We start from the raw sequence: 13,140 nt of genomic DNA on the forward strand, positions 1-13,140 counted from the left end.
AAATCTCCATGTGATTCCTGAAGTCTACACTTTGCTTTTCCCATTGACTTGGGCATAGAAATTTCTGTAAAAATCCCTGTGAGAGGGGGAAGATTTTAACCATTCCCTCACAACTTCTCTGCTTTGGGCACTGGTGAGAAATTGCTTCAAATAGAGAAAAACAGGAACAGAAGGAATGCTAACTCCATACAAAAATAATTGCAATGAGAGTTTTTGTATAACCAGGTATTTAATATTTATCTTTAATGTCATCAGTTCAGTCCAGCTGTGCCAAATGAAATTTGCAGCTGGAGCTGGCAGTTCCCACCCTGGCAGGATCATTTCTTGTGGAACTGCAGCAGACTCAGAGCCAGAACAGTGCTGGGTTCTGCAGAGGAGTAACTGAGGTGTTGGCTCATTAAAGATATCATTAACTCTAATGATTTATTAGAAGGTTTTCATTTAGAATTTTTTGACCTTGAGTTGTGTGAGTTTTGTTATTTTTGTGGTTGTTTTTTCCCCACTGCTTGGTTGCCAACAGCAGGCCAAGATAAAATTTTCTCTTTGGAGATGATAACTGACAATCTGGATAATTGCTAAGTGTGTTTCCCTTCTTAAATAGTGTGACAGGATCATGGATGTACAGCCCAGTTATGGGGGGCTTTCCTGATTTCTAGGGAGTTAGACAATCCAAATGTTAGAGATGCTTTGGGACCTGAGAGGAGCTGACCTGGGAGCCTGTGGGGGTTCCTCCCCCTTCCCTGGGACTGTTCCTGTGCTGCTCTGTGAGCTCCTGAGCAAAGGAAAAGTTTTTGTCCTTTTTATTCTTTTTTTCCTAGTTAGTTTCCAGGTGGCTTTGTGAACTGTGGTGTCTCCTCAGGAGGTCAGACAAGTGTCAGAGACAGCTCAAGGGAAGGGATGATGTTGCACATTCCAAGATTATCCCTTTTTGTTTTCAGTCTCTGGGATGAAACATTTTCTTGTTCCTGGGTTTTTTTTTAAATATATTTTCCAGTGGTTGACTGTAATTGGAGAATCTCTACAGATCCTCCTCTGGAAATCCTGTTTTTTTCACTGTGGCTGATGTTCTGAGGCTGTGGTGTGAGTTTGCAGCATCCTTAGCTGGCTCCGTGTGACTGAATTAACCCAGGAGCTGCAGAGGTGGATATTCACTCAGGTGGATATTCTGGGTGACTGCACCTGCGGGTGAGGTGACATGAAAGCAATGCCCTGTGGTGGCTCCTGGTGCTGTGCAGAGCCCCAGCAGCTGCACTGGGGCTGGAGCTCTGTGCTGTCCCTGCCCTGAGCCCTTTCCCTGTGTCCCTCCTTGTTCTGGAACCTTCTCTCAGCCCAGGGGAGATCCCCACCTGTGCCTTGGCTCTCTTTGAATTGCAGCTGCAGAAAATGCACAAACACCCTGCTCATGGCTTCCTTTAGTCCTTGCCTTGCAGTGCTGACCAGCGAGGGCTGTGCAATAATTCAGGTGCCCTGTGGCATTTGCTTTTTACACAGAGCAGCTCCTGGTGCTGCTCGGCACATGAACCCAATCCGGAGCGACAGTCGTGGCAGATTATTGGATATTATGTCTAAAAAAATTATCTGCCATGCTGGCAGATGAGTGTTTGGCCTGTGAATTTCACACCCTGAGAGTTGGGCAGTTTAATATTTTATTGCACTGGTAATTTAAATACCCTGAGCAGACAGCATCAGGAAAATAAACAGAAAATCTATTATTGTTTCTCACTTCTGAGCTCTGACTGTCAAAGTGCTGCAAGCTGAATTGTTGTAGCTCGTTAACACATGCTCCAATTTCCCTTGTAATTAACACTTGCTGCTTGCATATTTTTCCTCCTATTTATGTAGGAACTGCATTGAAAATGAGTTTTCACAGTCAAGAAGTTTGCACTCTGGATTCCTAACAGTAAATAACAGAGTGAACATGTCCTTTTCCTCAGGAGATTTTAATGAAAGGGAGGGAGAGCAGCTGTGAACAGGGAATAATATCCACAAACAGCATCATTCTTGGGAAGGTGTGTCCTGGCCAGTTATTCTGACATGAATGTCCTGAACCTTTGCAACCTGCAGAGTTCGTGGTCCCTTTGCCATGTCTGGGAAAGATTCAGTGCCTGATGTGACTCCTTCAAGTGTGAAAACCACCAGATATGAGAGGAAATAACTGCAGAGGATTTATTCAGGAGCATGCTCTGCATCAGCAGTGAAACAGCTCATACAAGAAGCTGAATATGAAATGTATTGAAAGGAGTTCTTGGGCGGTTTTAAATTCAGAGAAATTTGACATCATTGGGAGGTCTGGGAGCCAACAACTCCTATCTTAGAAAAGAGAAAAATCATCCCTCAGTTTTACCTTCTGATAGGGCAAGCAAGTGAGAACATTAATTAGTGTGTGAGAACATTAATTAGTGTGTGAGAACATTAATTAGTGAATGATGAATTCCAAAGAGTATTCATTGCACTTTGACTCATTTTATAGCTCAGTAATGGACTAATTTTTAGCAAAAATATTTCCAAACAAATAACTTGCAATGTGCTGTAGTAAAAACTTCATTTTCAGCTTTTACTTCCAATTTTTCAGCATGAGGTGAGAAATTATTTTCCTAAGAATCAGAAAAGTCTGTTATTTCTTAATTTTTAATTTTTTTTAGGGGGACAGAATGCAAGGAGGGAGAAGGGATTGAATTGGGATTTTATAGCTCAGTAATGGGCTAATATTTGGCAAAAATATTTCAAAACAAATAACTTGCAATGTGCTACAGTACAAACTTCATTTTCAGCTTTTACTTCCAATTTTGGATCATGAGGTGAGAAAAAAAGTCTGTTATTTCTTTCTTTGTACTTTTTTGTTTTAGGGGGACAGAATGGAAGGAGGGAGAAGGGATCGAGATGGGAACTTGGAAGAAATACTTAGGTTATTTATGTATTAATTGATTTATTTATTTAGAATTGTCTAATTTATGTGGTGGAGGACATGAAACATTTCCTGTTGGGCATGGAAAGGGAGCAGAGGCAGCTCAGAGCTGGCACCCTGGGCAGGTTCCCAGTGCCAGGAGCTGCCTTGGATTGTTTTTCCCCTTTATTCTGAAAAAACCAAGAGGTCAGAGATGACTGAGCTTGGCTTCTGGCTGGGGAGGAGCAGCAGTGGAGATTCTGACTTCATCCATGACCAGTTCATCATTTTGCTTTTTATTCCAAACCAGGATTTAAACCATTCCTTTTAAAAATCTTTTTGTTTTCTCTTTGCATGAAGGGTTTTCCCTCCCTGGGATGGGAAGGTGTAATGATAGCCTAGGGTGGATGTACAAGCAGTTCCTGGAACACAGAACTCCTTGTCTTGGTTAATTTTAAAACCACAAAAGAAAGCCTGGTTTGAAGCAGGTTGTTCCTAACCAGCTGCCACAGAGCTCAAAGCCTGAACAAAACCTCTCCAGCTTCTTTGGGGAGCAAACATGTTGGGTTTTTGGGGAGAAAATTTCTATGAAAAGCTTCTTTAGCTGCAGAAGCAAGATATTAACAGTGTTTTTGTGAAGTCTTTGGCGTGCAAAACATTTCATTTTTCATTACTGTTGTCGCCGTTCACGTTTTCCATTATTTAAGGGGCTTATTGAAAAATTGATGGTATGTTGGGACCAGAGAGACATCCTGTGGCTGCAGGGTTGATTTATGGCACATGGAACACACTTCAGTGCTCCAGGTTGCTGCTGCTGAGCACACTTTGTCATTGTCCCCAAAGAGAAATCCTGGCAGTGCAGTCCCCGAGCTGAGCGATGCACACTGTGCCTTGGAAAATGCAGATGAATTATTCACCTTTTATTGTGCTGGGGTGTGCACATGGAGATCAGAGCCTTACTCATAATACAGAGATTTTCACCCTGCTCAGCGTTTGGTTGAGTTGCACAGCAGCTTTATCTCTTTGATTCTTTCCTTTTTTAAATTTCCCCTGCGGTGTGTGTGTGGGTGAGCACAGATTTTACCCCACATTTCCCACCATATGTGGGGATCTCAACACCATTCTTGGTCCTAAATATTTGGGTGTATTTAAAATTGTCCTGGAGAAAATGGGTACAATTTTTCTCAATATAGAAAGACACCATTTCCAGGGAAAGCCTTGAAAATTCCACCTCCATGGTTTGAAGTTTTATCCTTCAAACTCATTTTCTGCTGTGAAGAAATGGAGGGATGAAGAGACAAATGTGAAGTAGCACAGTGCTGGAGAGTTCCAGTCCAGAGCAGCTTTTCCCAGCAGTGCTGGGACTCCCTGAGCACCTGTGAGCACAACTCAGTCTCTGTGATCTTCCTTCAGAACTCTGGGAGAAATGGAAGATATCAGAATAAATGTCTGACATGGCTCCAGGCCCCTGCACAGCCTCTTGGATTAATAATTTAATTTTTTTTTTGGTATTTTCTATTTTGCTCTTATGGAGCATTTCATTCCAGAGGCTCTGTGGCTCTTTGGGAAGGGAAATCAGGCAGGAATTCATCTGGAATCAGCACTGAGGGAACCAGGCGGGTTCAGAACTTTGCTGGTGATGCCTCTGGTGCAATAAATGGGAAATGTGCAGGAGAAAGCAGCTGGAGCCTCTCCTTGATAAGAATAACATCCTTGTGTGGCCTGTTTCCATTAAAATTCTGCATTAAATCAATTTATTTTTGGTTATTTTATTACCCTGTGCATGTGTATATATATGGATGTTTAATATTTCTCTCCAGTTTCCTATTAACAGTGGGAATTTAAAGCTCTATTTTAAAATTAAATTTTATTTCAAAAATGAAATATTTTGGCACGGATATTTTCACATCCTCTTGAAATTAAATCTGTTAGAATTAGAAGCTGAGAGAATGAAATTTGAAGATGAAAATACCTTTTTTTAGAGAAAAAAAGTTTATATTTTGCATTGGCTCAGTCATTCAAATGACTTTTCCTGTGTTAAAACCCTCCCATAAACATGGGGAGGGGCTGTGAATCAGTTTCTTGCTTAACCTTTCATGAAAATCTAATTGAGTGCAAACAACTGCTTTAAATAATTCAATGGCCTCAGTTATTCTTGGCTGCTGGAGCCCCAGCCCAGAGCAGTGCCAATGTCTGGGTGTTGAGCAAAACTGAGGCTTTTCTCTTTTTTTTTTGTGAAAAATATGATTAAAATGACCTTTGGAAAAGTGAGTGGGGTGATTAAGAAGAAGAAAAGGTGAAATGTAAATTATTTCTGCCAGTTGGGTAAATGGCTTGTGGCCCAGAGATGAATGAATATTCTTCTAGTCCTTCCCAAAGTGTGGAATCATTTTGGTGATTTTGATAAATGTGGTTGGGTTTCTTTGCTTGCTTTTCATCCCTTTTGCTCTTGTGGAGGGACATTGTGCTTTTCATGGTGCTGCTTGGAACAGCACCCCAGAACTATTAAAAAGTGATTTCAGACATTGGGATAATGGACATTAGGCTTTATTGGATAGTTAGCCCAAATATTTTCCCTCCTATTTTTGGAAGGAAACTCAATTTTCCTTTCACACCAATCCTTCCAGGCACCTTGTTCTTGTCCCTTCAATCTTTTATTCCCATTTCATTCCTGTTTCCTTTCTTCCTTCACTTTTGTGTTGTTTCCTTTCTGTTCACTTTTAACCTCAAGGGCCCTTTTTTTGTTGTTGTTGCTGTTGTTGGTTTTGTTTTGGGTTGGTTTTTTTGTTTTTAACTACAGGTGAAAATTGAATGAATTAGTGATCCTGTGACTCCACATTGGCAAATTCTTTGTAAATTATCTTTTTTTTCCCCAAAGTGAAGAGTTTCTGCTTGGGAGCAGCGGAGATTGCCCCAGTGGAAAATATGATGGCCTCCACCTACAGAAGGACCTGTCAGAATGGATGGGGGTTTTTTTAACTTTTGTATTTATTTTCACTGAAAGGAACAGAGGGTGCAGCTGATGCAGGTGGAGTCTGGGTTGTTCCATGATACAAAACAACCTGGGCTTGGATTTTTTTGCAGGCAGCCCAAATGGTGGGAAACATTTTGTAGCAAAGCAAGGGAAGTGCATTTCTTCTTGACAATGTTTCTGAATTTAAGAGTTCTCAGAGTTAAACCAAACAAACAAAAACCCTCTTTGGTTGTGCCACCTGTTATTGTTTTGGCCAGATACAAACACTGCAGAGCAATGGGTAGAGCAGCACTGGGGCACTCTCAGTGTTGGTGGGTGGGATGAGAGCCCTGTTTGGTGCCAGGGGCTCCCTTTGGGGTGCCAGGGGCTCCATCCCAGTGCCAGTCCCCCCCTTTGTGTCCCAGTGCCCCCTTTCATTCCCATCAGCCCAGAGCCCCCTTGTTCTCCCAGAAATTCTCCTGGTGCCCAGCCCCAGCTCAGCTCCTGGTGCCCAGCTCCTGTTGGCATCTCGGGAGTTTTGTGCTGCCTGCCTGCCTGTAGAACTTGTGTCTGACCCTTCAAACACATTTCCAGCCCACTGGAGACACACTTGGATTTGAGGCAGTGTTTATTCACAGAGAAAACCCTGGGAGCAAGCACAGGGAAAAGGCTTTTAGATCAATGCTGCTCCCTCGGGGAGCTCAGACTTTTTGCACTGACACTGCTGCCAATACTGGGATTTTTATTAAGAAAAACCTAATGGCTCTTCCCTTTCCCCTCCAACTACCTGAATATCTGAATAACAATGAAAAGTGCAATTTCATATCATTACATAGAGCCAAGCTCAAAAAAAGCAAAGTTTGAAGGAGTGGGGTTATTTTAGGGTACAATGGCAGATTTTTGAAGGAGTGGGGTTATTTTAGGGTACAATGGCAGATTTTTGAAGGAGTGGGGTTATTTTAGGGTACAATGGCAGATTTTTGAAGGAGTGGGGTTATTTTAGGGTACAATGGCAGATTTTTAAGAAGGGTTACAAGATGTTTGTGTAAGTTCTGCTCACCTTGAAATAGCTTTTCTCCAGTTATTGTATAAATGTGGGGAAATGAGCTTGTAGTTTTACAGGTGCATAAGGGCACACTGCAATTGCAATGATAATTATTTTTAAATAGAGTTGTTAAACTACCCTGTAAAGCCAGAGCTGGTTTATTCTGCTGTCAGATCCTTCTTAGGTCATTTTCCTTTTAGGCCTGCGCTGCTCTGGAGCATCCTTGGATATTTTTGGGTGTTTTGTTGCACTTTTGATTATTTCTGTGATACCTTTTTTCCTCTGCTGACAAGGTGTGATCCATTCATGACATGAATCAATGCCAAAATATTTAAAGAATATTTTATGTAAAGAAAATAGCAAGAAAAGAGTTAAATAAGCCAGAATTTTTCTGTTAGACCTCCTCTTTTCTCAGCTATTTTCTACTCCTGGTGATGGATCCTGCAGGAAAGCACAGCCCCAGCAACCTGGAGTTAACTCCAAGTTTGATCCAGTGGTGGAAATTCCAACCCACTTGCCTTAGGGTGAAATCCATTAAACAAAGCTCTGGGTTTGCTTCATGACCTGGGAGCCTCCTAATGTGATTTTTGGCACTGTATAAAACAGAGCAGCAAATGGAAAAGGGCAAAGCTGCTCCTTTGTGGGCACACACGGGAGGGTTTGGCCTTGGAGGGAAGGAGAAACAGCTCCCTCCATCCCCAAACTCCCAGAATATTCCAGAAACTGCTCAGAAGGGAATGCTGGTGGGAGAGCTACACCCTGAGCCCCAGGTTTTTCTGGATCATGGCTGACAGGTGTCTTTAAATTGCAGACAGGAATAAAAGGGAAAAGCCAGCCCAGTAAACATCCCTCAGCGCATGGGGAGATGACAGATTCTTTCTAACGAGATTTTCTGCTCTCTTGGAGGAAGACCATTTGTTAATAAACCATTTGAGAATCCATTTTTAAGGGATTTAATAAAATATACCCAGGCTGCCTTCCAGTGCAGGAACTATTATTCCCCTGGGAGGGAGGAGTGACTGGCTGGGGGCATTAATGGTTCCTTCTGTGATTCCTGGCATCAGAGCTTGCTCCCATTTGCACTTTTCCAGCCCAAAGTGAAATAATTTTTTATGAGAAACCCGCACTTGGTTCCTGGCTCTTCTGAGGCATGTGTGTGTTCTATATTTTATTTATTTGTATTCAGTCAGCTCCATAATTCTTGTTGTTTTAGTGTGTGTCCAGGCCATGGGTCCTGTGTTTTTGTGGATACAAGGGAAGTTTCCATATCTAGCAAACTCCATTAATGGAAGAGGTAATAGCTGTTGTGTGAATTAAATGAGTTGTTCCATTCTTGCCAAAGATTTCATAAATAATTCCCATCTTTCCATCAAAATCACAGATTTCTGTTGGGATGGTTGCTGTCAATGGAACAAGAAAGCTGAACCTTGGTCCAAGGGAGACTTGCCTGGAGGGGCTGGGGAACCCACAAAGAGAAAAGATATTTTCTTAAGATTTGGATAAAGATTTTCTCCTGCCATCTTTGCAGTTCTGAATATAAATTTTGCTTCTTTCAAATATGAGGGAAATGCAGTGGCATTGAGGGATTTAGGAATTTTTGTGACGAAGAACCTTTCCTAGGGGTGTGTTGGGAGAAATCCCATGGAGAGGAGAAAATCAGGGGTGAGTGACCCCTGGAAGTCAAAGGCTGAGTGGTTTTATGAGTGTAGAAGTGAAATTGAGCTCTGCCCAAGAGTTCTGTCCCTGGCAGTGCCAGGAGCCCAGCAGGGTTTGCTGAGAGGGCCCAGCAGCAGGAGCAGCAGTGAAATCCGGGCAGTTAATGGTGTTCCCCTGGCACATCCCAGATGGATGCACTGAGAGCTGTAATGTGTTTGATTCTCTGCTTTCCCAGAATTATCTCCACAGCACATCCAAGAACTGAGGCTGGGCTGGCAGGATGGACACTCATTGCTCAGTCACAGGGTACAGCCTTCATAGAAAAAGAGATTACAGACAGGTCCTGCCAGGAAATGGCAGCTGGGAGGGAAGGGACAGACAGCAGGACAGACACATTTAGCAGAGATGATTTATTCTGCAGCTACAGCTGCTCCTACTACTCATCACTTACTCTCTCTGTGCTTGCTTGCTAATGGTGTCACATCAGTAGTAAAGCAGGAGTAATTCCCTGAGCAGAGGCTGGGACAAACCAGGGAAAATGTGAAATAACAGCATTTGTCCCCTCTTGTGAGGAACCCATCCAAATTCTTCATGCCAGAGAATGAGTTCAGATCTTTAATGCTGAGGACATGAAAAATGCAAAGGGCCTTGTCACCAGTTTCCTATAAATTCTCCAATGTGACAACAATTAGTTGTCATTAGTTCTGCTTCACTGTAGCACTGAAACTGTGGATTTGGACAGGGGACAGATTATTTTGTAACAATCACCCATTCAGGATCCTGGGATCTTGGCTGGAAACAAGTGGGCTGCACTGAGGGGATGGAGCAGGGCAAGTGCAGCTTCCAGAGGGAGCAGTTTGTGCAGCCTGGAGCAAAATGTGGAAAAGTCTTCAGGAGGGGAGTGCAGACACAGAGCACAGCCCTTCCTGCAGAACCTGAGAGTTTAAATCTCATCTAGGAGCTGCACAGAGTCAGTAACACACTGAAAATACTGAGCAGCAGGAGGGTGAAATAAAGGATTGAATTCTAACTAAAGGATTGAATTCTGCCCACTGACCCAGAGCTCCTTGGTGCACCCTGGGTGTGTTCCTTGCCTTGCCCCTCTCTCAAGGGCAGCTCTGTGCAGCTCAAGGAGGGAATTTTTGGCTCCCTGACTTAATTCAATGTAGAAGTTGATGCATTTGCTAAATCACCCCCACCCAGCTGACTTCAGGTTCTGTGCTAATTTTAAACTCTGATTTCTGTAATGCAGCATTTTCAGAATTTGCATTAAAAGCAGGACAAGTTTATTTGAACATGTTCTGACTTGGAGTGAAATGTGCACAGTTCAGAGTTTGGGAGGTGTAGTAAAGCTGAGGGGCTGTCCAAGAACCTGAGGAGGCTGATAAATCCTACATCAATATTCTCCCCCCCAACTTCTCTATGTAAATTTTCAAATATTGAAAAGTTCTGGAAGTTTAAGATATAAAGGCTTGTTTCAAATGAATTTGAAATTTTTTTCTAATCTTACTTAGTAATCGAAAAATCAGGTAACTTCCATTTTTTTGGATGACATTACTTTGAGGAATAGCACAAAATGCTCTTTAATGGCCACTCTCATAGATTTAGAGTTTTGCTTTGGCAACTCAAGAATCTGCATTATTTCTAATTAGCAAAATAAGTGCCCCTCCATTTCCCAAGTGCTGCCCAGCTGAGGTTCTGTGCATGGTAGGAAAACTTGCATTTACAAATACAAAACTGAATAATGAAACTTCACTGAAAGAAATGTCTTTGTGGCTTTATTTGAGCAATTCATGGATTTTTCTGTTGGTTTTCAGATGCTGGACAAGTTAAAGGACCGCTGGATGCACACAGGCTTGTGGAGGAACCTGGAGGATGTTAAAACTGTCATTGCAGAGCCCCAGGGAGGGGCCAAGAGTGACTTTGATGAGCTGCTGAAAATCTACTATGATGCAATCAGGTGTAAAGGAGAAAAAGGTACATTTTTCACCATTCAAAAGAGTTGATGCAGACTCTTAAAGTAAAATTCAAGGCTTAACATTTTGTTATAGATACGCATTGTTCTTGCATAATTAATTACCCGTTTTATAAAATCTAAAATTATTTTGCTATTTGATGGTCAAAATCAGAATGTTATTGATCAAAGTGGAGTCAGTCCCATCCCTCTGCTGAGTCCCTGTTTTTACAGCCACTCACCCATTCCACCAGTATATTATATTATATTATATTATATTATATTATATTATATTATATTATATTATATTATATTTAGTTCTTTGAAGGTTTTGGTGCAAGTTTCTGTGATCCCAGCTGCTCCTTGGCATGCTGAGTGTTGCTGTGCTCTTGCAGATGGGGCTCTGCTGATTGCTGTGTGCAGAGGGAAGGTCAGTGAGGGGCTGGATTTCTGTGATGAGAACGCCAGGGCCGTGGTGACCATCGGGATCCCCTTCCCAAACGTCAGGGACCTGCAGGTAGGACATGGCTTCAGGCCTGGCCTGGCTTTATGGCATCTTCTAAACACTAAACATGCACAAAACAGATTTCTATGTCATCTTCAAAACACTAAACATACACAAAACAGATTTTTATGTCATCTTCCAAACACTAAATAGCCACAAAATAGATTTTTATCTCATCTTCAAAACACTAAATATGCACAAAATAGTTTTTTGTCATCTTCAAAACTAAACATGTACAAAACAGATTTTTGTGTCATCTTCTAAACACTAAACATGCACAAACCAGATTTTTATGTCATCTTCTAAACACTAAATATGCACAAACCAGATTTTTGTCATCTTCAAAACACTAAATATTTAGTTAACTAAAATAAAAAAACCCACTAAAATAGTTTTTTATGTCATCTTCAAAACACTAAATAGGCACAAAATATCTTTTCTCTCTGTTTACCTTTGAACTTCTCTCCATCCCATTTGACTTCTTTGAGTGACCTTGCACAGGTAAGAGGTGGAGCACTGCTTTAAATAATGCAGGTTATTGCAGAAAATAAAAACTTTTAATACAAACTTTTTAATACTGTTTTAAATAAGGCAGGTTATTGCAGAAAACAGGTGGAAAGATAAGGATTGTTTAATTATGTTATTATTTTACAGTATAACTGTGTATGCCTCACTGCTTGCACTGTCTCACCTTTCTCATCCCATTGCCTTCTTCAATGTAATTATTTCTCCCACTTCAGCACTGAATGGAATTGGAAACTTTTTCCAAGCTTGTGCTGCTTTATTAGCTTGCAGTTTTGAGCATGAATTTATGACACAACATAAACTCTTCCTGGATACTGAGGACAGCACTATTTGGAATATTCAAGCTTCGTGTAACTTTAGGCAAAAACTTGTAAGCCCCTTGTAAAAATAGCATTTGGAAGTGGCTGCAGTTAAATAAATCTGAAAGTATTTGTGTTTTTCAGGAGGTGGTGAAAGCAGCATCCTGTTGCACTGCTGTGTAATTGCCCACCTCAACACTTCCTTCCTTCTGACTTGTCTGACAGGGATGATGTTCCATTAGAGCAGGCACTGCAGAGCTGTAAGGAAAAGAAAGCCAATAAATATAGAAAAGTATTTTTCTAGGCTTTCTGCTTATTGAAAAAAGGTTTATTATTGGGTAACACAATTCTTTCTAGGGGTCTGTGGCACTGAGTGCTGCCAGTCACTGTCACTGCCCTGTCCTGTGTGCTCCTCTTTGGGACTGCTCTGTGGGGCCAAGAAACAAAGTGAAGGATCACAGAATAAATAAATACCAGCAGCAGCTGGATTCTGGTTCTCCCTAATGCCAAATCAAACAAGAAAATCATAGGTTTGCACTTGAAAGGCCAAACAGACTCAGCTTTGGTTTGAGAGATGTGTTCTGAGCTTAAGTGGACAAGCAAAGGCTTCTTTGTTGTCTGAGCATGTGCCTCATTCCAGCCTTGCTGGGAAAAACCACATCCTACAAGGGCCAGGGAGGCTGAGTGCAGTTCCTCCAGTGTGTGCAGAATTCCTTGGAGCTCTCACTCAGCCACAACATTCTTTGTCCTGCTGCCGTATAATGCACTCCACTGTAGTGTAAGAATTCCCATTAAAGAGTGCTCACTCTGTCTCTGCAGTTGGAAATTCTGGTTTTAGGGGCATGTGCTGACAAGGTATTTAGGAAATCCTTTGTTGTATGGCTGGAACTTTGTAATTAATGCCAAATGATTTCCTGAAAATCAATGGGTTTGGGTTCTAAATGATACAAAATTAGGTTGAATAAAATATGTTGTGGGTGAATTATCTTCACAGTGGATTATGGTTTGATTTTACCTTGAGGTCAACCAAAAATTTCAAATAACAGGATCACAGCACTACAGCCCAGTTCTGATAACTATATTTTAAAAATCAGTGTTCTGTTGAACTATTTTTTTAAATTGGACTGAAGAAAACCTGTAAATTTTTCAGTAGGGCTGGAAACAGTGGCTGCCAAATTGCAACCAGCTCAAGGTCTGAGTGTGTGTCTAGAGATGGGAATGCCCAAAGCTCTGCAGTGATCAATTCTGGATGAGAGCAGGGCAGGCTCCAGTCTCAGCATGAGATCTGCATGGCAGAGCTGCTTCAGGATGCTGGAGAA

At 41.7% G+C, this 13,140-nt stretch overlaps 1 protein-coding gene across 1 annotated transcript in view; it reads left to right on the plus strand.

Moving 5' to 3' along the window:
- BRIP1 (BRCA1 interacting helicase 1) overlaps nt 1-13,140 on the plus strand; it is a 94,656-nt gene that overhangs the window by 19,270 nt on the left and 62,246 nt on the right. The window contains exons 14-15 of the mRNA XM_054287437.1: nt 10,356-10,515; nt 10,888-11,009. Of these exons, the coding sequence (XP_054143412.1) occupies nt 10,356-10,515; nt 10,888-11,009 (282 nt within the window). The remainder of the gene's footprint in view (nt 1-10,355; nt 10,516-10,887; nt 11,010-13,140) is intronic.

Source organism: Melozone crissalis, unplaced genomic scaffold (assembly GCF_028551555.1).
Source record: "Melozone crissalis strain CALT ecotype California unplaced genomic scaffold, PUWL_Pcris_2 ptg000057l_1, whole genome shotgun sequence".
Classification (NCBI taxonomy): Eukaryota; Metazoa; Chordata; class Aves; order Passeriformes; family Passerellidae; genus Melozone; species Melozone crissalis.